This window comes from Zosterops lateralis (genome assembly GCF_965231275.1).
Source record: "Zosterops lateralis genome assembly, chromosome: Z".
Lineage (NCBI taxonomy): Eukaryota > Metazoa > Chordata > Aves > Passeriformes > Zosteropidae > Zosterops > Zosterops lateralis.
The window spans coordinates 53321117-53347301 of NC_139800.1; the positions used below are offsets into that span (position 1 = coordinate 53321117).

The 26185-nt window shown below is 42.7% G+C and overlaps 1 protein-coding gene across 1 annotated transcript in view; it reads left to right on the plus strand.

Moving 5' to 3' along the window:
* The window catches only part of KIAA1958, a 66778-nt gene extending 51395 nt beyond the window's left edge, over nucleotides 1-15383 (plus strand). The window contains exon 3 of the mRNA XM_083883128.1: nucleotides 73-15383. Coding sequence (XP_083739254.1) covers nucleotides 73-1118 — 1046 coding nt within the window. The 3' untranslated portion in view covers nucleotides 1119-15383. The remainder of the gene's footprint in view (nucleotides 1-72) is intronic.
* Nucleotides 15384-26185: the final 10802 nt, after the last annotated feature.

A 26185-nucleotide genomic window follows, 5' to 3' on the forward strand; every position in this document is an offset into this window, starting at 1 on the left:
TTCAGGAAAATCTGCATCACATAAACTCACTGCTTCTGCTTTCTCTTTTCTGTCCCATTCTTCCTCTTCCAGACCAGGATGAGAGAGCAGCAGAGCTCAGCAGGGAGCAGAACGAGAAGACCATTCGCAGCACACAGACGGCTCTCCGCAATTTCCGAGAATTCCTCATTTCCAAGTACCCCTCTGAGACCCGTGAGATCTATGTCATCCCTTGCAAAGAGCTTGATGCCTATCTTGCATCCTTCTTTGTGGATGCCAGACAAAAAGATGGGTCTGAATATGAGCCAAACAGTCTGGCCAACTATCAGTGTGGACTGGAGCGGTATCTCAAAGAGCACAGGTATGGATACAGTATTACGAGGGATAAGGAGTTCAAGAGGTCCCAGGAAGCTCTAAAGCAAAAGCAGATAGAGCTGAGGTGTAAAGGCAAAGGAAACAAGCCGCACAAATCCATGAAGCTCACCTTTGCTGATGAGCTTATCCTGCGCAAAAGAGGCTTATTGAGCCGGTACAATCCTGAAGGGCTTCTGAACCTTGTGTGGCTGAACAACACTAAGGCATTTGGACATTGCACGGGTTTCCATGGATCCACCCTCAAGTGGGGAGACATCCGGCTGCGGGTGACAGAGACTGGGTTGGAGTACCTGGAGTGGATGGGGCCAGACAACGGGGACGTGAGTACCAAGAGCAAGAGAGGCGGGACGGACTCGCGGGTGTACGCCACGCAGCACTCCCCGCAGACCTGCCCCGTGCAGGACTACAAGGAGTATGCCCAGCGGCGCCCTCCGGCCATGCGCTACGAGGATGCGCCTTTCTATCTCTCCATCAAACCCGTTGTCAACTTGGCTGCCCTTCACTGGTACAACTGCCAAGCCCTGGGGAAAAACAAGCTTGCCAAGATGGTGAAGACAATGTGTGAGAAAGGCAACATCCCTGGCCGCAAGACCAACTTCAGCGTCTACCAGAGCTGCAGCACTCTCTCAGAAGCTCAGAGCAACCAGCTGGTGCTGATCTGCAATAATTTGAGCCAGCAGGCTGCCCAGTCCATGGCAAGCCACTCCAATACTGGCAACTTCATAGTGTCAGCATCCTATGACTCTTCATCTGACACAGCTTGAAAAAACAATGAACGTTTTTTCTTTTCCTTTTTGCTTCAAGCATTCAATTTGTGCTCAATAATACACATCAGCTGTGATTGTACACTATTCCCCCTTGCAGCGCTCTCTCCAGTGTTAATTCACTTTATAAGAATATATAAACATATAATATATTTTTCTTTTACAAATAAGTCAAAATAGTTTAGTATTACTAACAGTATTTATAGTGTTAATGCAAAAATGAAAGGTACTTATGGGTTATAATATGAATGCAGATTTTAAAAGGATAAAAATGGTTCTCAGGCAACACAAGATAGACTGAAAATACCATGTTTAACATGCACACGTTAATGAGTGTAAATCCCCAGGGAGGCTTACGTAGCAATTCTGTTCTAAAGCATTTTTTCAACTTAGTATTTAATATGACCTCCCACAGTGGAGGAGACAAACTTAACATTGGCTGCTGCTTCTTACCTGCTAGCTTATTCTTGATCAGCAAGACCAAGAAATAAGAAATACATTAATGTAAGTTCACAAAACTATATACAGCATTTTTTTGCCTGTTTTTATTGTGTTTCCCGAGGCTCATTTACACTGCAAAAATCCTGAAGTCAGCTAAATGCCATTTTTAGCTTTTGGGTATTTTGATTTTCTGGGATCAAAATGTTGCTGGTGGTCAGGCTAAAAGGTATTTTTCTCAACAATATGCAAAAGTATAATGGCAAAACCATTGTCACACATAATTTTACCTTTTTAAGCATAGGCTGTTAGTATTTTATCATAGTGTGTATGTAATGTAAAATCTATTGATGTAGAGCACTCTTTCAGTATTCTGGGAAAACCAATAGTGCAGAAAAATCTACAGTCTTATCCCAGCTGAACAGAAAAATGGCATCAATGTCTTTAGCCATCATCTGAAATCCACAAAACAATAGAGAGTATAATGATATTTCTACAGAAATTTTAAAAGAATTTCTACAGAAAGGTAAAAAGCTGGGTAGTTTTAAGTACTGGAATAAAAAATTTAACTTAGCTACGCATCATCTGTTTCCATTGCAGACAATGGAAAATGTGCATGTGAATCTGAAGGCAGAATTTGGACCATAAAGCCTTGAAATAACAAGTTCTGCTGTTCTACTTTGGAATGTTATTATTCCACTACAAGTATGAGAAAAACACTAACAAATTCGCTGTTTCAGTGAACAATTATAATTTTTGACACTTAAAATTAGGAACAGTACTTTTCAAGTAATTAAACTTAAGTTCCACAAGGATGTTCTAGGGCTGTGGTGAGGCTTTAGATGAGTCTGCTGGGGAAATCGAGTGCCTGCTGAAGTCAATGAAAGAGACAACCTTGGCTGACTTCCGTTGGGTATGGACCAAACAGCTTTTGGAGGGACTTTCTTGTTTTGCAATTTTTAATTGTTGGCTTTTTTTATGCTTGTTTGTCTGTATTTCTTCACATTCCTACATATCTTTCAAATTCTTCAGATCTGCAACTGTGCAATGACTTTAATCATCACTAATTCCAAAGAAGAGATGAAGAAAAGGTAGCAAATAGAAATAGAAGTAAGGTACCTAGCACCTATAACCTTTTTTTCTGTATTCCTAGCATTAAATGTTCCTGTGTGTGAGGGAGGTGGCAGAGTGTCTGCACCTCACTTAAGCCTTACCGAAGGTATGTTTTGGGGATGAAATAAATAGCAGATGTGCCACTGAAACGTCTAAAGGCAGAGATTTCCACTATAATATATATCTGTCCTGCCAGGAAGCTTTATGCAGGTGGCACAACCTGGCTGTGTTCTCTTTTTTTTCCATATGTAGCAAGGCTGGTACAAAGTCTAGGTTTTCTGTGTCTTGACACACCATGGTTGCGTAACCACCGGTTCTACAGTCTTCCATTTACAATCCGCTGTCTCTCAGGGTAGGCAGTGGATTGTGTTCACAAGCAGTTATTCAAGTTACTCCTTTTGTAACTTGGCTTTGGGACTTAAGGCCAAATTATGACTCTACTGAAGTGACTGCAAACTGTGTCTGTAGCTTTCAGTGCCATGGCATATCTGACTTGCAGGTGAAGGAAACAGAAGCACAGAGATTTCAGATGAAGCCAGAAAGACAGCTGCTGAGTTTCCAGATGAGGCCAGACATCTGATTGCTATTTGCACTGCCTTGCCTTTTCACAGCAGTGCTTTTAGTGTGAAACAGAGAAACATAATTTTGCAAGGCCAGTGCTGCTCTGGGATGTCTTTACTGTTTTCCACTGAGGACTCTCACAGCAGTGCTTACATGTGCTGGAGTGTGAGCATTCCATGCCAAGGACCTCTCTCAAAGTCCCAGGTGAGAGCTCAACCATGGAGCTGACCTCTAGGTCAATCTGGTTTCTGTTTCTCCCTCACTGGCACTTATCTCAACACTTCCCAGTGACAGCTATTGCAGTATCTGACTTAGTTCCCTACATTTCCTTTCCTGTTCTGCAGTAAGGGGATGAGTATCACCTGGCCTTTGTGGGGCAGCATATCTCTGTTTCCCACCTCTCCTCCCCTGCCAGCCCACCCCTTTGCTCTGAGGAGGCCAGTCACTGGCTGTAAATGTGCCGTGCTGCAACCAGCTCTTTGAAGTATTTTTTCACATCAGTGTTGTAATTAGCCTCCACACAGACCTCAGAAAAAAGAAGACTCGCACTCTTGAGTTTTGAACTGAGAGGTGAAAAGAAGCATTTCCTATGATTTCTTGATTCTACATGCTGCCTAAATTGTTGATTAACCAGTATTAGAATGGTTTGTGGTTTTTGTCACTTACTGATTTCCAGCAGCAGCGAGGCAACATCTCTGATACTCTTGACTTAGCAGGGCACATGAAGAACTTTGCTTGTCTGGTTAGGGGATAAGCAGTGGAGTGTGTGTTCTTATTGTGGTAGCCTCAGTATTATTATGAAGGAGATCAGGGCCCAACTGGAGTTAAATCTGACCAAAGCCATCAAGGACAACAAGAAGGGTGTCTGCAAATACATAAATAACAAAAGGAAAAGGAAGGATAATATAGGCTTGTTACTAAATGAAGGAAGGACCCTGGCAACTGAGGATGTAGAGAAGGCAGAGTTACTGAACACTGCCTTTGCATTGGTCTTCACTGGCAAGATCAGCCCTCAGGGATCTCTGACCCAGGAGATAAGGGTAAAGGAATATTGGAAGGGAGAGTTTCCTTTGCTCAAGGATGGAAAGGTGTTGGAGAACACCTAGACATCCACAAGTCCATGGACCCTGACAGGATGCATCCACAAGTGCTAGGAGACTTGGTGGACACCATAGCTGAGGCTGCTCATGATTGCCTTTGAAAAGTCATGGAGTTGTGCCTGCAGACTGAAAAAACCAAATGTCACCCCAATGTTCAAGAGCAAAGAAAGAGAGCACAGGAAATTACTGGCTGGTTAGCCACATGCCAATCCCTGGAAAGGTGAGGAAGTGCCTCATCTGGAGGCCCACCTCTATCCACAGAAGAAGGTGATCAGGATAGTCAGCATCAAATTCACTAAAAGTAAATAATGTTTGACCAACCTGATTTGCCTTTTACGATTAAACAAGTTGCATGGACAGATGAAGAGAGAGCAGCAATCTTGTCTACCTCAACTTCAGTGAGGCTTTTGACACTGTCTCTCATAGGCAAACTCAGGAGAGTGGACTGAATGGGAAGACAGGGAGGTGGATTGAGAACTGACTGAACAGCAAATCCCAGAGATCATAACAAATCCCAGAGATCAGTGGCACAGGCTCTGTTGTTGGAGACCTATCACTAGTAGTGGGCCCAGTCTTGTTTAACTCACCCACCAATGACTTGGGTGAAGGGGCAGAGGCCTCCTCAGCAGTTTCACTGACAACACAAAGCTGGGAGGAGTGGTGATACCCCAGAGGGCTGAGCAGCCCTTCAGAAGGACCTCGACAGGCTGGAGAGATGGGCAGAGAGGAACCTTCTGAAATTCAGCAGAGGCAAATGCAGGGTCCCGCACCTGGGGAGGAACAAGCCCAGGCACCAGCACAGGCTGGGGGTGACCTGCTGGGAAGCAGCTCTGTGGAGAAGGACCTGGGGGTTCTGGTTGACAGCAAGCTTTCCATGAGCCAGCAGTGCCCTGGTGGCCAAGACTGGGCTGCCTTTGGAAGAGCATTCATTGCCAGCAGGTTGAGGGAGGTGGTCCTGCCCCTCTACTCAGGCCTGGTGAGGCCTCACCTGGAATGCTGTGTCCAGTTCTGGGCTCCTCAGTACAAGAAAGACATGGAGCTCTGAAGCAGGTCCAGTGGAGGGCAACAAACAAGATTAAGGGACTGGGGCATCTCTCTAACCACACAGAGGAACAAATTGCCCAGAGAGGACTCACCTTCACTCAAGAACCATTTAGACACAATCCTGTGCAATGTGCTTTAGGATGACCCTGCTTGAACAGGGAGCTTGAAACAGATAATATACTGTGGTTCCTTCCAACTTTACCCATACTCTGATTCTGTGATTATAGGAATAGTTTTGTTCTGCTTTGTGATATCTGTAGTAACTGCAGCAGTGCTGGCGGCAGATTGCCTGGTAAGTTCTGGTGGGACAGCCTCACACAGACTACTTGTTGAAGTTAAACACATATGGACAGGATTTGATACCCAAGTAATAACATAATACAAAAACAAAGTTACTAGTTTTGAAGGGCATTTAATACAACCTGTTATTCAGTCATTATTTGTGGATAGTTAAAGGAATTGAGTGACCACAGTTCATCTAATTACCATTTGTATTAAGGCTGTGAAAGGTTATTAACTGTCTGGGAGGGAGACTTCAGATTTAAACTGTTCTTGTGGTTTTGTCTAATACTGGTAGAAGAGGTGTCCTAATCTCTGTATTTTAGGTGAGGGAGGACAACTCAGTTATTTGCAGTTTTGACTGAGGGTATCACACCTGCTTTGACAGCAAGTTGCAAGCTTACAGCGATGGTGTGCAGCTTCCCTGGTGCTAAGACACAGCAGTATGGCCAGAGGCTAGTGTTGCCAAGTCTAACCATCCTGTCCCTCTGCCTAAATGAAGAACTGTGGTCTCCAGCCTTGGCTCTTGTTACTGAGCACTTCTCACCATGAAATCAAGGGCAGCTGGCAAAACGCTGTCCTGCTCCTGTCCAGCAGAGGCTGTGTGATGGTGATTGGGTGCAGTGGCTACAGTGAAGCACTGCAGGTGGGTGGATGCACTCCTGACTACATCCGATGTAAAAGCTGAGCTTTCGCCCCGTAGTGAGTCTGTGATTTCCTTAAGCTGAGGATTGCTGGCTCCAAAATGGGGCTTGCTTTTCTCCTTTCTTTTTCCTTCCTTTTTTTCCTGCCACTCACCTTTTTGTGATTTGATGTTAGACTCATCAGTGAGTGATTTTAACTCAGTTCCTCAGCAGAAAACATAACAAAAAAAGGGGGGAAGTCAGATAATTTTCTGCCAACATACTGAGCTGAATCTACTAAAAAACTGGGGACCGGACCCAGTTGGAGAGGCAGAGGATGGTGTTTGTTAACCAGCATCACAGAGTCATTAGCCTGGCTCAGCTACTGCATCTCATTAGAAACCAGTCAAAATGATAATGCAGATTGAGACCCTTCTGGATCATTTGCAGATGTATTAGATGCCTTCAGAATTATCTACTGGCTTTTGGAAGATTTGCTCAGTGCTACCAAAAGCAAAATTTAGCCTTGAACTTAAGAGGCTGAGTGCCAAAGCACAGGCCTACACAGTGCAAAGGAGTATGCACTAATGTTAGTGCTGACTTTCCCATGTGGCCTTCTCAGGACACCACAATAAGAGTCAAAAATGGGGATTATATGTGGATGTCACTGGACTGATCTGGATGCAACTGTACAGAATACATACATTTGGATCTGCCCACATGATTGCACATGTCGATGGGCAGAGCTGTGGACACTTTGGATGGTGTAAGCTCTGGTTTTTTAGTCATCCATGCATGTATTTGTGATACTGTGGTTTTGCACAATGTCTTCATGGAGTTAGTTGGAACTGAAGTCTGTGATGCCTGCAAACTGCCTGTTTTATTTTCAAAAACGTATTTATGCAACAAGATGTGTTTTTAAGTGCAGGAGAATGAAATACTGTCATGAACTACACTGTAAACTAAACTCCAAGGGATATCTAAAATAACAGCACATACTGTGTTCATTTGCATAATGCAATAATTCTATGATAGCAGCATCAGGGCTACTGACATAGAGGATAATCCAACAATGGAATCTGTGTCCGTGTTGCATGTTCTCCATCTTGAAGAGTATCAACACTGTCAGGCTGCTTTTAGAAGCTGCTGTGGACTGATACTCAGTCTCTACAACATTGTTGCCCTCTTAGAAAGCTGTGCAGAGAATGACACACAAGCAATGTTGTACTTTTGTGTGTTTGTGTCTAAGATGTTTGTAACTGAATCTTGTTCTGCTGTTTGCGCAAGCGATGTGGGGTGGTAAGATGGGGATCAGAAAGAGCAGGTGCTGTGTCACTCTAGAGCCCAGGCTGCCCTAAGGACAGACAGCCTTAAAGGAAATGGAGACTCCTGTTGCACTAGGTTTCCTCCTGTTCAGCTGATTTTTTACCCTTTCTTGTCATCATGTCTGTGTACATCCCGTAAGTGCATTGACTGACTTGACTAGCACATGTGGTGCATGGGCTGATCATTCTGTCTGACAATTAGCTGCAAATGATTGTGATTGACTGATCTTCCCCAATCCCAACAGCTCCACTCCTCTCACCATTCTTGATCCTCAAGTATTCCTCCTTCCTGGTGTCTGCACTGTGGGGCAGGAGGACCGCTTTGTGCAGGGCTGCTCTTGGCTGGGAGCCCTGCCCATCAAGTGACCTTGTGCTTTGGGGATAACGTGCTCAGGGTGGACCACCATGAATGGGATATGTGGGCTTGTGGGATACTGTGTGTGTGAGCACTCTGAAGGTTTACATCTCTCATGCTAGAAGCACTCTCCTTTCCTCTTCTGCTTTTTGTGAGAGGCTTGCAAGTCATGAAATGAGACGAGATTTACTGCCGTGCAGAGGACCAGGCCCACGTCTGTGTGCTGTGTGGCCCTCCACTGACATCATAGACTGAGATAGGACTGAGATAACTCGTCCTCAACAAAATGCAACTTTTGGACTCCCTCTGTCATGGAGAGGAGTTCATCTCAAGGTGTGGACAACAGGGCATTTGGACCCATCCAGCTCCCTGAACTTGCAGAGGCAGTGTGAATGTGTGTTTAAAAAGAGAATCTATAGGATACAGAATTGTCATTTTATTTGCCTGAAATGAGCCAGTTCATCCCTCTGGGTTAGGGTAGAGAAGGACTTCTCACTATGAAACATGGCAGGAAATGGGTCTGCTCTTCTTAATGAGGGTTCTTTGCTAAATGTCACCATGAAGACAAAGCTTCTTTGCTGTCCTTGTTCTTAGGGGGAAGGATGTATTTTCTCTCACTTCTCCACTTTCCTGTGTGTGCTGAATCCACACTCAGTGCTGAGGAACAGTGGAGAGAGGAGACCGTCCATCATTAAGTATGGCTATATTCCTAGCCAGAAACTTAGAACTATACTTTCTGATGATGGTCCCCATGCGCTGAGCCATGTTTTGGTGAGTGGGGACACCATAATAGCTGGTGTCTCCCAGCTATCTTGTTTGCTCTGTGCAGAGCCAGCATGAAGGTTGCAGCATGATTCTCCAAAAACAGAGAGGCCAAGGGCACCTTTTCAAGGACATCGTTGGGCATCTGCAGGCCAAGAAGGGAGAAGGCCTTAAGCACAACTAAATCATGATAGTTTCCAAAGGACAGCATGTGAAAAACATATGAAGCTGTGCTGATCTCTTCAAGGGTTTTGGAAAGCTAAAGGTCCATCAGTGCTCCACTTCTTTCACAGGAGTGTAACTATAGCCGGCGAGGGAGTAGCCCTTTTGAGGACAAGTCAGCTTTCTCTGAGCCCCCACTGAGTTGCAAGGTTGCACTGATTCCAGCTGCACTCCTGCACACCAGGTTCCAGGCTGTTCCTCCCCACTGCTCTGTGGCTGATGCCCTGCACAGCCCTGTTGCCATTGTTCTGCAGCACCTAGACTCTTCCTGGAAGCAGCAGAGAGGTGTTTACAGTGGTAAAATGCTGCAAAGCTGTGAAGCCCCACAGTCCAGAGACATCTCTGAGCTTGCTGAAGTTTGACACTATCCTCTCAAGTGGAACATAATTGAAGCAGTGGCGATGTCTAAAGCTTTAATTCCTGATCTGATGTGGGAAAAGATGAGTTTGCCACAAGATTTTCTTGTTACGTGAACTGATGGATCTCTGTCTCAAGAAATTAATTTCCTCTGTTTTCTCACTCAGTTGGTTAATGGTAGTTGATAATGCATACAAAATTCCATTTGTTTTATTATATGAATGCCACTAAATGAGTTCTCTGTGCATTAAAAAATGGACTTACTGTTTCAAAGATATTAGGATGCTTTTGGCTAATTTTTATTCTTGTGCTCAGCTTTCATTAGACAGCATTTATCACTATCTGAAAAAAACAGTACCATTTCAGATTTCAGTCTGATCTTTTGTAATTAAAATATTTCTTTGACAGCATTTAAGGTACTGGTAGCATTTAAGGTAGGTGCTATCTTTGAAATTCAGTGGGGTAGTTTCAGTTAGAAGGAGAAGAGGTGTTTAGATCTTTTAAGCAAAGTTATAGGAATCCATTAGTGAGTTTTTTTTTGTTGTTACTATTTGATACAATCTGTCAAGAAAATAACATGACATGAAGTGAAGGGAAAAACATCAAAAAATGCAAAAATGTTTAGGAAAAAATAGAAGACGAAATGCTTAAAATTAATTAATTAATTTAACAGATATTATCTTTGTCACTTCAGCTGCCTTAAAAAAAAAACAAAAAAAACCCCAAACAAACAAAAAACCAACAACAAAAAACCCAACAAAAACAAAACCAAAAAAAACCCCAGATAAAACTTTCTGACATTCCTCATGCCTAAAATTTGATCTGCTTTTTGAGACTGCCATTGTTACCATTATACATGTTTTCAGCTGACCTACATCATATGCAGCTTTATGGTCTGCTCCACTTTGGTCCTGCTGGAATTTCTCTTTCTCTTTTACTATCACACATTTAAATTTCCAGCCTGAAAACAAACTGACAGAGGAGACACTGCCTCACTATCTTCAATGGTAGTTATAGAAGGCAAGGATCAATACTAAATGGCTTCAAATAGATTTTGATAACTTTTGTGTATGGAGACAAGTATCCTAGTGTCTCTGAGGCTAAAGGTGCACTGAACAATAACTGCAGTGTCAATTGCTTTGTGGAGACCTTTGTTTTCTGCCTGGTGCTTATGATTCAGATCTTGGAAGGTTTGCCTTCTTCAGGAGCTTTCTCTGTGAGCAGCTTGAAAGACTGGGTTCCTCTGCACAAGGCTGGGTGTATGGATGTAAAATGCAGGTACAGCAGTATGCAAGGCATTCAGAGATGTGCAGACAAAACATGAAATGAAATCTGAAAGCTGTCAGGGGAGGAAATGGTGAGAACTTGATTTTGCACCTATTTATGGCAGTACCTGTAAGCTGGGTGGCTGCCAGAGAGAATTTGTTGCCACTTCTGCAAAGTGCTGTGAGAAGTGCATGTCCATGCCTCTGCTTCCAACAAGCTCGGGCTGTTCCTGCACTTTCCCCCCCCAAGCACATGACTAGCCCCACTGGAAATGAGTCTGAGGTGTGCAGGAGAGGATATCACTTGGCCATAGGTGTGTTGTCAGTGCTTGTTTTTGTCCAGATACCACAACCATCTCAGGGTTCATCTTGAGACCTGTCTATGCAGACCAGGTACTCAATACTGGAAGAAGGTGGCAGAATATCCAAGTGCAGTGAAAAACAATGGAAAAGCAGTGGAAAGCCTGACAAACACAATGGAAGTTTTTGTCCTTCTTTCTAAAGAAGGCAAATGTAATCCCTATCCTTTAATATCCTAGTTTGCTTTACACCAGAATTAGAAAATCATTTCCATTTGTTTTAATTATCTGCAAGCTTTAACTCTGCCTTTGAAAAGCATTTTTCCTATGACAGCCCTTGGTCTCATGGTGACCAGTGCTAGGATTTTGTCTTTCCCTGCATGCAATGCTTAATCTCTCTAATCTTTGAATGTGAATGTATTTTTTGCCATTTGTAAAGTGACAAGATTAGCACAGTTTCTTCCAAAACAGCAGTTGAGAAACATGTTTTGTTTAAGTATAACTAAATTTCCACCTAACTTTGAATTCTCCATAGTGGCCAATTCATTCTTAGAGTTAAACCTCTAAAAGGCTAACACTTACTCACTGACTTCAACTTTTTTAAGAACAGTTTGTAAAAACTAGGTTTTAAAAAATATTTTGTTTATTAAAAAGATGACGCTGTCCTGCATTATCATTATCGTCATAATTCTATGCATTGTGTGATTCAGCGATGTTGCTCTTGAAATTTTGCATGTTTTCTAGATGTTTTGACATTTGTACGTTTATGTGGTACTTGTAAAAATCCAAACCATTGCTGCTATAATCACCACCATTTTAGGTAAGTGAAAATTGAACTGTGAAGCTGTTCCAATTAGCAGGATTTTTCTGTGTCATGCTAAAACTACATTCTGCTGATCATTTCTTAGTTTATGTCAGTATTCAGTGCCTTCTGTAAAAGGAATCAATATGTTGTGGTAGATGGGATGTGCAAGATTTCTAATATCTTGTCTGCACAAGATATCACTTATCAGCTTGAAGCTTAAAAAAAAAGTAAAAGGAAAAAATAATATTTAACTCTCCATCTTTCTTTAAAGTGTCTTCTCATTGATTTTAATTTGGAAAACCTTTAACAGAGCTGAAAAGAAGCCTTCTTCTTCTACCACACCTCCTGCAGCAGCTGTCTACCAACTGTGAGAGGTATGAGGGGAATGATTCCATTGGTATTGGATCTAATGAGTAGCCAGGCCTGCTCAAGTAGTTTTGGAGCATGCTAAAACACCATAAGAAACTGTTAGCTCTATAGCAGTTGTGAGCTGGCTCTTGTAAACAAGTGTCAGCCTGGTGAAGTGGTGGATTCATCTCCACTCTGCCTCTACAGAAGCTCCACCTTGCTGCCAAATGAGATTTGGATGAAATTCAAGCCCAAGATTTTTGGTCTCTTTCTTTCCAACTGCTGCCATGGCAGACAAGCCCTGTTTATCAAAATTCTGATATTGCATTTTCAGTTCCTCTTCTACCCTCTGCCTAAAATCTGGCAGTATTGCAAATGCACACAAACATATGCATTCGTTTTGATCTTCGTAAGATTTTGACAAGCCAAAATTGTATCTACAATACTGTACTTGTTGGAGTCCAGGGCATCCCTCTCAGTGCCCTGGAGGGTCAAGGACCTTGGCAGAAATGCCTGGGACCCGAGGAAGGGAGTTTGAATCCTGGACAGGGGGGTGTGGAGTCAGTCCAGGGGGGTTGGAGACCCTAGCACAGGGCCCAGGAAGAGACTGGCTTTGATTTTAGTCTGTTGGAGAGGTTTTCCAGACTGAGAGAGGAATTACAAAGCACAAAGGTGTGAAAACAGTAGTTTAGCATAGCATAGGGTGGAAAATTTTGTAGTTTTGGGGTCTTTAGAATGGAGGTGAATGGGGAACAAGATGGAGCATTTAGAGTGGTACCTTGGGTTCTTCTTGTTCTCCCTTGGCATCCATCTTCTGCAGTGACGATGGTACAAAGTAGTTTAAGGGGATTGGGTCAAAGTAGAAATGACCCTTTTAGTATAGGTGATAGGTGTTGGCATGGAATTGTAAATAATAGACACATAATTATCTGTATAAGAAGGCAATGACCTCCCATTGGAGGGCGGTTGCCTCGTCTTCTAGCTGCTGTTCAGATCTCACCTGGGCACGGAGAAAATTGTGAGATATGAAATAATAAACAACATGAGAAACTTGAAAAACAAGACCTTGAAGACTCCACTTTTCTTGTGTCATGGCTCAGGGCTTTCAGAGGCAAAAGACTCTTGACCACTTGAATCTCAGGTGAAGAACCAAACCTGAGATGTACTCATACAACAAACAGGCAAGTGGGAAATGTGAGATACTCACCTCTGCTGGATTTCCCAGGCATGGTTCACTGTACCTAGGCGGGTCTTTAAGACAGTATTTTTTATGGAAAAAGAGATTTGTCATCAGTTTTCCATCTCTGTTGAGACATGAAAGCCATCTTGAAAAGACATTTCAAATCAAAATAAAAAGTCATGAGAAAAACTGCATGATTGGGGAAAATAAGAATACATTTAGTTCATCTTAACAAGGGTTGGTCTGAAGTAATCCCTGTCTCCAAACAGGAAAATTGACAGCCCTTGTGATGTAGAACACTTCCAAAAGATAATGTTTATGCCAAAATTTTCAATGTAGTTGTTCATTTTAGTGATACCCAGGAAATTTATAGAAAGCAATATTAAAGGAAGCATATAGAATACACTGAAAATCATCCTGTGTAGTAGGTTGCAAGCTGGTCCCCCAAAATCTGATGAATTTAACAACTGCAGCTGAAGAATAAAACCTTCCGCAAGTGATGGAATGCTGAGAAGTCTTTGGAAGCACCTCAGTTTCTGTCAGTTGGAGGCTTCAGAAATGTTAGATCTTATAATTGTCCTTTAAAAATTGGCAGCTTCTTCAGACTTGTTTTACCAGATGAGGAGCCAGCTGGGACCAGTTACGGTGTGGTTCTTCATTGTTTTGGTTGTCTAGTAGCCATTTACGCATGAACATGTGCTTTCACTAGTATGAGTCAAGAGCTTTCACTCCACAGAACTGCCTATGTAGTCCTAATATTAAAAATGCAAGGTATGGTCTTATCCTACATTTCTTCAATTTATGGGCAGATTTGAGACTCAGTGGTCTCACCATTGCACTAACTGTTTTACCAATTTGTCTTTCTATGTGTTGGCCTAATTTGCCAAAAAAAACCAGAGACAGATTCCTGCAAAACAGCAGCTGTTTTTTTCACATCTTCTTTTCCAAGCTAGGTGTATCTGCATTATGTCCAGCTTAGATTTGAGTCAGAAAAGCCATCAACACTCTTTATTCCCACTTTGTACACTGGAAAGGCAGTAAGAGTTCTATAGGTGCGGACCTGATCTAGCCTGCTGCCTGTGGCATGTCAGTCTCTAGTTGCATTTGTTTGCTTTTCACCACAATTCATCAGTTTCAAGGTGCAAACTAGATTATTTTAATGGTATGCTGGTTTAGATGCAATGTTCCAATCACCGTGATTCCTTCAGTGTACATATTGTTAGTCCTGTAATTGCATTTTGTCTGACGTGCATTATATTGCAGGCCTGTTTTCCTTTTTCCTTTTAAATGTAGCTTAGCTGGAAGGACCCAGGAAAGAATTACGCATCCTAACCCCAGTGGAGTTTGGGACCTAGCTTTTTTTAAATCCCCCTTACAAGCCCCAGCTGTAATCAGCTGTTTAGGGCAGAGATTTTAGCATGAGGAGTGCTACATATCTTCCACTCCATATGCAGTTCCCTGTACGTGGAGTACATTCTTACAGAGATCTCTTGCTCCTGCATTTGGGACATTATATAAACAGCAGTTTATTAGGGAGAAGTAGTATTTTGATGCATTTTAATGTGTTAAGCTCTGCAAATCTAGAAATCTGAGGGGGGGAAGGGGGAGATTACTGGATCATTTTCTGAAAATGTGAGTAATAGTGTCAACAAGTCCATTTTCAGTTAACTGTTTGACCCCAGTGTCCTCAAATTACCCTATTTATGTACTTGCAAAGCAACATGAGAAAAACAAGCAAAAAGGCTTTGTGGCTGTAAATGAAGAAGGATTTCATAATCTACTTTGAGCCTCAGATCCCTAGTGGGGTTTCCAGGGCTGGTAATTTTTTTACTCATCAGCTAGGTAAGTTTTGACCCATGTGAGTTGTCACATTGCCATGCCTGCAGCATATTTTTAAGAAGCAAACTTCATACAGGGTAAGGTCCTTCACTGGTGAAGACAGATACAGTCAACAAAGTTGTCTGTCACTTGTGTCAGTTGAGAACTGTTTTTTTTTGTTGTTGTTGTTGTTGTGATGTATTTTTCTTCTTCAAGACATTCCACTGTTTTTTAATGGGGATAGAGTAACAAATGTGTGTTGTACTGTTGTCTGCCACAATGTCTTCTTGAAAAATGTTTTTTTAAGTATTTGAGTACAAAAGTGCCCTCAATAAGAAGAAAATAAAGAGATGAAGAGGGTTTTTTTTAAATGGTATTTATGAGTTTTCTCTCTTGCTTAGTTGTCAGATAATTAGGCTTTTGAAAAGAATGGATTCAATTTGCGCTAATTGGAATATGACATTCACTGTTACTGGTCTGTAATTCCAGAGATACTCTGATCTTTATTGCACTTCACCTCCATTTTTAGTCTCTTATGGTAATCTTCAAGAAGTCTGGTTCTGCTGCAGTAGAGATTGGTTTCAGTGTCTGTACAATGTTTGCTACTATTGTAGTGTGACTTTGTATTTTTGATTTTTAAAATTTGTATTGGTACAGCCTTAACTTACAGAAATAAAGACCATTTAAAATAAGTCAAAATAGTCATTGATGTCTGTGATAAGTGCATGCTTTATTCACAGTATTTTGTCTGTATTTAGGTGTAGGAACCAAGTCTCTTGTATATAATAAATTGCTTTCTGCAAAGTTGACTCTTTTCTTTAATCAAGTGAAAACAATTTATGTGACATTTCAAAGCATGCTGCATAAAAAAAGCGCAAGCTGTGTCTCATGTGTTTCAAGTATGAGTATCTGCATAGCTGGGGAGTTCCTGTGCACCTGTGCTGCATTTTGATTAGCAGAGTACAAATTGGCTGACCAAGAAATAGTTGCCGTCATACCCTCCTAACTTCTGGAGTTGTGTTTCAGGAAAACATTTTAGCAATTGCTTAAGTCAGTTCTTCTCTACACAGGAATGTACTTAAAAGCAAGCGTGACTTGAACCATGTACTCATTTAATCTCAATATAGTAGGACTAAAAGCCTACATTCTTAGAGCCATTTTAGAGAGCTGGAAGTCATTTTCCTGAACCTCAATTCCAAGGCACAATTTGTCCTAAAATTATTTATTTTGCATGCAGAATTTCAGCCATAAAGTCTGCTCTCCACATTGCTTTGTTTTAAAGTTTGTCTAGAATAAAGTATGAATCCAAGAATATGCATCTTTTAAGACATGCTTGTCAGATATAAAGTTTTTCTGTTCAAGAGATTTTAAAATGAAAGGACCAGAAAACTAAAGCTAACAAAGCCCCTATATTGTGGAAGTGAAACATCCTAATTAGAGAAGGTCAGAGTTCTTGAGTTCTGCCAAAGGAGCATGAGAAAGAGGAAAGAGGAAAAAGTCAAATCCCCCTGAAAAGTGGCATATAGGGAACTGCAATGTGTGTTGTTTTTAGGACATCAATGCAGGATAGTACAGGACAGTAAGAGACAAGTGACACTATGGCTGAGGTACAGAGGAACATGCTTTTCACCAGGTATTCTGGGAATGCATTTCCATCACCTGGTAAATCCTGCTTTAAAAAATCCCTTCCTGATGCTTGGTGCTAGCAGCTGGACTGTGCTCAGCACAGAAACATGTAAAAAGTATCCTGTTGAAGAACCTTCTGTTGTCCCAGTGACAAGTGGAAGGAAGAAAGGAAGGCCTTTGGATTTAGGCCTTCACAGAGAAGCAAGGTATGGACAGGTGATGACATGGGGCTACCACATGCTTTCACTGTCTGTTACACATGTACAGTAAACCTGTTGGATTAAACTTTATCTGTTGAATTAAACTGTCTTCACAGAGGTTTAAGTTAATGAGCTTCTGTTGGTCTAAAAGTGAGTATGCAGTGGGTGGTCAATGGTTAAGGTGTTTAATGCAGATTCAGGTAAGCAAATAGGCAAAATTCTGGTAACTCAGCTGATTTCACTTTTCCCATTATACATTGTACACTGATTTACTTAGATTGCCACTTTAAGAACTGCCATGTTTGCACAGCCAGTGAAATGGCTGGATAACCAGCAGCAGTGTGCACATGCTGGGTGCAGTCCTGGACTATGTAGTCCTTCGGTATAGCAGGGGAAGCAGCACTGAGGAATTCGGCTCAGGCGATCTGGAGTGCTTTCCCAGGGTGGCCTCACAAAAGTGGTGGAATATTCTGAGCTCAGTTGTGGCTAAATATATCTGAACATTGTGTTCATGATGTTGCTGAAGGGTATCCTGACTGCAATTGATGCAGAAGTTGCTGAGGGACACTGTGGCATGTTGCCGCAGTAAACTTTGAAGGTGGCAAACTGGGATCTGTAATTTGCTGACAGCTTGCTTTGCAGTATGCACCAAAGAGAAATGGAAAAAGGCAGCTATTCCTCAAAGGATTCACAATATTTCTTTGTGTTGTAGCCTGATGTCTTACTGTTACAACCTTCACTACTGGTATCTTTCAAGAAGACTAATTAGAAAGAAACAAAAAAAAAAAGATGGCTAAGTAAAATGGCTATGTATAAGAAAATGTGGCTATTTGTGTGTGGATGCTTTGTTCTAAATTCCTACCAGAAGAGAATGCACACACAAGACTGGCAGCACATGAGGTGCTTATTGCTGCTTCTTTAAAAACTATAAGGAAATGACACCTGGAGGAGCTTTAAGACAAAATCCTGCATATAGCATGATGGAAGTGGAGTTCTCAGGGACAGGTATTTCAACTGATGCCGTTTAACCTTTTTGTCGATGTGATCAGTGGGATTGAGCAAACCCTTAGCAAGTTTGCTGACAACATTGAGCTGTGTGGTGCAGTTGACACTGTGGAGGGAAGGGATACCTGAGACATGGGCTGACGCATGAAGCTAAACAAGGCCAAGTGCAAGATGCTGCACCTGGGCTGGGGCAATCCCAAGGACAAACACAGGCTGGGGAGAGAATGGATTGAGAGCAGCCCTGTCAGAAGGACTTGGGGGTGCTGGTCGATGAGAGGCTGGACACGACCCAGCCATAGCACTCACAGCCCAGAAAGCCAAATGTGTCCTGGGCTGCATCCAGAGCAGTGTGGGCAGCAGGGGAGGGAGGGGGTTCTGCCCCTCTGCTCTGCTGTGCTCTGGTGAGACCTCACCTGGAACACTATAAACAGCTCTGGAGTCTCCAGCATAAGAAAGATGTGGACCTGATGGAGCTCATCCAGAGAAGAGTCAGGACAATGATCAGAGGGCTGGAGCATCTTTCTACAAGGACAGGCTGAGATGGTTAGGGCTGTTCAGCCTGGAGAGGAGAAGGCTTTGGGGAGATTCTATAGGTTATCTTCCAGTACCTAAATAGGTTCTAATAGAGAGCTGGAGAGAAACTTTTTACAAGGGCATGGGGTGATAGGATAAGGGGAAATGCCTTTAAACCAAAACAAGTTGGGTTTAGTTTAGATATTAGGAAGAAATCCTTTGCTGTGAGAGTGGTGAGACACTGGCACAGGTTGCATTATCTCTGGATGCTCCATCTCTGGAAGTGTCCAAGGCCAGGTTGGATGGGGATGTGAGCACCCTGGTCCAGTGGAAGGTGCCCTTATTCATGGCAAAGAATTGGAACTAGATGATCTCTAAGGTCCCTTCCAACCCAAACACTTCTATGACCCTACGATTATTCACCTAAAAACTCCTAATGTACTAGCAATAACTTTTAGTTGCACTTGTTGCCATGTCTCCTAGTTTTCCTTGTGGGGACTGTGATGGGGTAGAGCCTGTGGCCATGTAGGCATGGCTGGGCTGCTATTCTATACCACCCCCATCATCACTGGGCTGTGGCTTTGGTGGGAGAAAAAGTGAATGCACCACAGAAGCAGCACTGTTTTGTTCCATTTCTTCCTCAGGAAAGCTTCCAGGATCAGTGCTGCAGACTTTGTCCCTCTTTTGCCACGGGCTGTCCCCTCCTGTCCCTCAGGAAGAATGTAACTCCAAGTGGCAAGCATAGCTGAGCCCAGCAGAGCATTGCGGCGAAAGTGCAGGAAGAGCCATGGGGAATGGAGGCAAGCCTGAGCCTGAGCCAGCTGAACCAAGCCCAGCAGAAAAGACCCAAGCCGAGCTGATGGTACCAAGCACAGCTGAGCGCAGCCAAGCCCAGCAGTCAAAGTCAGGTGACACAACATAGACTATTCCAGCTTTTGGGAGGTTTGTCCATCAAGTTTTTCCACTCTCTTGGGAACCGAGAACATCTGGGGAGAGCATCTGCCGTCTTGTCTTTGTCTCAGCAGCCAAGCACACTGAATTGAGGTGGAAACACCTTTGGGGTGTAAAGCACCTTCTCTTTGGCATACTTTTGTTACTAGTTTTGTGCTGGTTTTCTGTGTTTCTTATTTCGTTGCTGTTTGTTTTCAGTAAATTGTTACGTCAACCCATATCTGCCTTTGTCCCTCTCTCACTGGAATAGGAGTGGGGGGAATGGAACAGCTTATTCAGAATTTAGTTCCCAGCTATTTTTAAACCACTGCACCATGCAAAATAGTAAATGAAACAGGACTGGAGAAAAAATGTGCTTCAAATGTCTACCTAGGGAAAGGCAGGCAGAAGCATTGGGCGCTGAGGAGATAGGATGCCACTAGCCATGGAACCATTAACTCTGTCATACAAGATGATGGCATTCATCTGCTGTTAGAGGGAGATTTCTGTGTGTCTGGCCCTGGGTGAGGGATACTCAGAAATGTCGCTGAAGGCTCAGGGTGGCAAGAAGTTCTCATGTGGAAACGGTTGCATGAGGAGATGATTGAGTAGACAAACATTGTCCATGCTACAAAAACAAAAGAGCTAAGCTGTATCCTCCTCTGCAGTGCCATCTGCTGTGGGGGTCACCTCTCCACAGCATCTGTGTTCTTCAGTCTCATGAGTCTGGTGCCATGCCATTCTGCAGACAGCTCTGTTCACAAGTTGTAAAAAGTGGTTATGAAACTATCCAGCAGATCAGAAACTGGTCAGACCACATTGTTGCTGTATCAGGCCCCTGACGCTTTCAGGCCAGCAGAACTGTGTCCTGGCTCACCCAATGAGAGCTGTGTGGCCTCTAAACAGCATCTAAAATCCTTGTTCTTGCTGGATAACAGTGGGATCTACCAGGAGCCTGTGGTGTGTCGGTGTCTTTGCTGCATGTGCTAGCACAAAAATTAGTAAAGGACAGGTTAAAGATGAGCAGAATCTGTGGATTTTAGGAACTTCCAGATACTGCAGATATCTTTATCTTCTTTATTTAGAGTAGTTGTGGGGGGAGATTAGTATGTTTGCCTTGATAGAGGCAGTATGAATATAGACACTGGTTTTTCTGATGTAGTGCCACAGAGAAGGTGACTGATTTGCATTATGAACAATATGCTCTGCATGAGGAACTGCCTTTGCTTTAGAAGAAGCATGCAGAGATGGAAAGAGACATCAGAGCTGAGATCTAATCAGTTTTGATGGCACCTCATTAGCTCATCTGGCAACTCTCCTCTTCTTTCCTCACCCAACACATGCACAGTGCAACTCCTGGGATCAGCATGGAGCAGAGCATTGGGTGTCCAGACATTTACCATGTGCATTTCAACTTAAATGGTCTGGCATGGAGCACCCACCAGCCATCAGATAATAGCACAGTTGCCTGCATAGATGTAGGGTGTGTATGTGTTTTGGCAAGAAAATATAACGGTTTTCTTCCTGTATCATCTCCGTGACAAAAGTTTGGCAAGAAGGCCTGTGCCTGCACAGATGGCAGTGTTGCCTGATTTTGCGGGTTTTTGCCATGAGTATGGCATCAGCTGAACAAAAAACAGTAGATAACTTTTCCAAAGGAACCTGCCTTACTGAAGGTAATGAGATCAGGTGGTGTTTGTTCACATGGCTAGCCTGCATCCCCTGAAGTGTGGTTAGAAAATAAACCCTCCAGGAAGATCCAGTGAGAGGGAAGCAAAAAGCATTTTAGGGGTGAGGGAGCAGGACTCAGATTTAGGTGCAAGATCTCCTCCTTTATCAGTTACTCGTGTACCTACAGTGGCACTAGGTTTCCACAGGCAGCCTGTCAGTTACACACATAAAAATTCAGTCGTGTGGGACTTGATCTAGAACCACCTAGCACTGATTATAACACAGAGAACCAGTGATTGCATGGCTCATCTGGCTATAGGACACATGTTCCTGGCTGTCTAATGCTTTTCCAAATTCTGTTGACAAATCCCAGTAAGAACTCCTGTGTACACTCAGTAAGGGTGTGGTTTTGTTAGTATGTCCTGGTGATGCCTCAGCAGTACTCCAAGTACTCCATGAGGTGTTCAGACATAATTTCAAACACATGAAGCATCATCTAGCTCCTGACAGGCAATGCTGGGCAAAGAGCTTTGTGATTTGGTGTGCAGCCACTGAAGTCAGTGATGAAGGCAGGATAGGAATACCCTTATCTTTAAAAAGGGCCCATGAGCTCTTTAAAAAGATCCCAGTCTTTCCAGGACACTTCCACGCTGTCCAAGAATGAAAGAGTTAAACTGTTTTCTTTGGGACCAGAAAAAAGCAATTTATGCCAATTAAAACAACAACAACAAACCAAACCAAACCAAAACAACAACAATCAAAAAAATCCCAGAACCCCAGAAGCAAGGATGCTATATTTCCTGGAGGAGTTGAAAGCAGGATAATTCTTATTCCAGCCTTCTGGTGATAGAACACCCTTGCAGATGGTAGCTGATACATGCAAAACTGCAATTTTATTTCAGTTTCATTTTGTTAGGCTAAGACTCCTTTTCTGCAAGCATTAGAGTTGCACACTGCTTGCAGCAGCCATCGCTTTCTGATCTCACTACACAACCAAGCCCTAGAGCAATTCATGCTACTTTTTGTTGTTTATGAGGACAAGGTTGTTATGAATGGAGAGGGGAGTTTCAAACAAGTTTCTGTCTTTGCCCAGGCCTTTGGCAGTAGACGGTAGTTTTACCAAGGTGGTCGGCACCCCAAAGCCTACTCTCAACAGCAAGTTCTTAATAATGATCAATTAGGTCTATTACAAACTGAATTATTTATTTGAAAGAAAAAAAAATTAACAGATATAAGACTTTTGCAGATGACTTACAACACAGGATAAGCAAAGAAACACTACTAGTAGATTAACAATACAGCACGAGAGTGAGGTATGTGTATTTCAGCTAGTGAAGAAATAGTCTAGATTAGGATTTCAATGCATCTTGCCATCCAGTTTCTAAGGGGGCATACATAGGACACTTCCTCTCAGTTTCTGGAAAAATATCCACTCAGATGTGTCCAAACACTGTGGGAGAAGTCCTGCACATTTCCAGGGAGTGTGTAGGAAGCTCCTGTTTCCGTGGAAATTTGTGTACCTTTTATATTGTAAAGCAGTGTCTTTCGGTTAATGATATTTAATTTTTCTCTCTCTCTACATCTGCTCCCCAGACCAAGATGTTTATTCTCAGCTGGAAGTCTCAGCCCTCTTGGCCCAGAGATAACCCCCTGCCAGCCATTTGTGCCACCCTATCTCATCCATATGCACCAGCTGAGGTGTTGGGGGGATAGGATGGGGAACGTTCTGCCAAGTCTCTGTCTCCTGTTGCAGTTAAATAAATTGCCTGAGTAATACTGTGATTCAAGAAACAACTACCGTAATTTTTGCACCAAGGTCTGTCAGAAGTTAATTAAGTGGGATTAACTGCAGTGTGAGAATATCAGTGAGGCTGGAGCTGTTATATCTTTCAGAAGAACTGGTGTATGTTTAGGATCTTGATTTTAGGAGGCTGTTTCCCAAAATGCTCTGGGTGCTCTCAGAAGTAGTCCTTGGATGAGCTACTCTGAGCCAGTCACAGCTCATGAGACGGCAAACAGTTTGTGAGGCTGAATGTTACTGATCCATGGACTGGGCAGAGAAACCTCCTGGTGTAGGGGGCAAGCAGTGCCTGAACAGCTGCTGCGAGAGGGTTGTAGCAAGACCACAGGGCACAAGAGGGCAAACCTTTGTCAAGGAGACTGCTGGTGAGAGCACCTCATCATTTCCGTGAGCATTTTGTCCTCTCTTAGCAGAGCTGTCCACCTAATAACTCACCATGCATAGCTCAAGCGGCTGCCAGGCTGCACACAGACAGAGAAGGAACATTTGCCATGACCCAAGGTTTTAAACACAGCTTAGGTTAGAAAAAAATGCTTGCAGCCTACCTTTCAGATGGAAGGAACTCCTGGTTTTGTCCACTGACTAGCTACAGTGTGCAGAAGAAGAGGCGGGTGCCTTCAGTTCATGAGATTCTGTCCCTTGGCAGACTTGCAGAGCAATGTGCATTTATCACATGTGGTCTCTGTGTAGATTTTTTCTAGGAATCTTTCTTGACGACTTCAGAAGACCCTGAGCTGTCAGAGGTGTGCACACCACAGACTGAGGACTTCTGTTACAGAAGAGTCCAGAACTCAGAGGATTAGACAATGTGCTTGCACTGTTAGCCTCTGTAGGGCTCATCTGTTCCACTTTCCCAGCTTGATTTTCTTGCAGTGGGTCCTTCAGCTGGGTTTATGCAGCTCCTTTACCTTTTATATACTATATTAACAGCAAAATCTGCAACAATATAAACTTCTTTTTAAAATCACACCTTCCCAGTGTGCAGCATTACACCTCTGGGGCTGGAGTGAGAGTCAGCCATGGCCAAAAATTCAAAGGTTAGAAGGAGAAATCCAGCATCTCTCTCCTGCTGACCTTCAATATACCACCTTTCCCCTTTTCCTGCCACACTGAGGTAGTCACTGTGGGGATCACACTGCATGGACATTTAGAGCAACCTCTCATTGCTAAATTCATTGGGCTGCAAAATCCCATTATTTTCAGCCTCATAAAAAGTAGACTTTAAAGTATAGTATAATAATAAAATTATAGTAAAATATTGTATCGTAAAAATGCATTACTCTTTCAAAAAGGCTATTAAGTATCTCAACATCTATAAAAAAATTCTCCATCAATCCTCTGCTTTTAGTTCCTGCCTATAGGGCTGAAACTGTCCATTTATGAAATGCACACTTGCCTGTCTTCATTTAACTCATGGTATTCATCGTGATGCACCTGCCTTTGGTCCACTAAAGCAACAGAGTCTATTTCTGTTGTGCCTAATACTGAGAAGAAAGTGTGTATGGGTGGAAAGCACTACTTGACTAGCATTTTCTGTCCAGCTTGCAGAGACACCTGTGATGGAGAGATGCACTGGCAGCACAGTGTCAGCCAGTAGAAGAATAGAGAGAGCTTTTCCCTGGTGCCAGGATCAACTAAAAAAGGAAAAACCTTTGCCTTTGCCATCCTTCTATGGATGGAGCATGGATGCCTTCTACAGAATGGCAAAAGATTACTCCCTCTCTATTATTGGCTCTATATGGCAATACATTTTTAGCTTTTCAGCAACACTAGGGTAACTTCATGTTGGTGCCTCTGAGCTTTCAGCACATAAACTGATAAGAAATCATCAGGGAAAATAATCTTCTTAAAATTCTTATTATTGTGTGAAAAACACTTAAGTTCCTACTACTCAGCAATGGTGGCAGTGTGTCACTAGGACACGCTATTTTTATCCACTTTCTTTATTTGTTTTCTAGCATATTCAACTAAGCTCAACAATTTAATTCTGATGACTTGAAGTACTTGCTTATCAGTGCTGTGAGCCCCAACACCACCAAGGCTATCCCGTGCTCTCAGTGTGTAGAGATACTGATACATGACCACAGGACTCAGAGATTACATAGACATCACCAAGGTCAGGAAACTTAGCAGAAAACTGATTTTTTTCAGTGCTGGGAGCCAGCCCTTCTGATGAAATGAAGTTATCATGAAGTTTAAAAGAGAAGGATTTTCAGCCTTCTTTATGTCCTTCTGGTGTCCAAGTTTCTCTCAATAAAACTGTCACCTTTTCTAATTTATACCCTGTTTCCTTCATGGTTGAGGCAGTAGCTTTGAAACACAGGGTGATGCTAAAAGTTTCCCTGTACATAATGCTTGTACACAACCTTAATCTCATGCTCTATGTGACAAAATTTCCTGCTGTTACCCTAAGATATGGTTTCTGCTTCTAGAACTAGCAAGCATAATCTTGAGCATTTGAGAACTTTTCTCCAAAAACGAACTCCCAGAAACATCAAAAACATCACTACAAATATAAGGACTTTGGCTAAGATCCAAAGTATAAAACCCCTGCTCACATTTTTATAACTAAATTTCTCTGTTACGTTTCTCTAAGACATTGGCAAGAAAAAGCAGCCAGACTGGCAGTCTGATTGCAATACTGACATCTCATGGCTAAAAGAAGAAGCTGCTACTGCTTTGCCTTTGTCTCCTTTTACTCCTCCTTCATCTACTTTTTCTTCTTCACCTGAAAAGTATTTGTTTCCCTAAGTTGCTGTGAAAGTACAAAATATTACACCCAAGTGGTAGGTCACACACATTTGCACACAGGAACACTTCAGTGCAACTGGAACCTTCATTCATTTAAAAAAAAGCCAGGAATTTGGCTCCTTTCTTCTGAATCTAGATTTCTACAGCTGGTGCAAAAGTGGCATCAGCAAACAAAATGCATCTGATTTTTTGAACACCCCTTACACTACAGAGTTTCATTGTAGCCTCTTCCCAAAACTCTAAGGCTAGCAAGAAACAAATTTCTGGGGAAGCATGGAAGCTGTTGCATGGTTCTTCAGAGAGAGCACAGAAAAAACCTGGAAATGTGTTTTCCCCACTGTGATGCATATCCTTTCCAAAAATACCTTGACATATCTCTCCCCTTCCTCTTGCTTCAGATCCCAGCAGTGAAGGTGAATGGACCCCTGGAGGACTTCTACATCACCATGAAGAAAACTGATGGGTCTGACTTTGTACCCACATCATTCTGCACTATCCAACAAGGCTTGGACCAGATCCTCAAGAATACTGGTGGCTGCCTTCTCCACCACCAGCAACACCTTCAGTTCTTCCATGAGAAAGCTGAAGAATAAGTCTAAGGTCTTCTGCAAGACTGGGATGTCTGGTGACTGCTCTCTCAATGTCTACTTCTTTTTTGTTGAAGAGGAAGAGATGT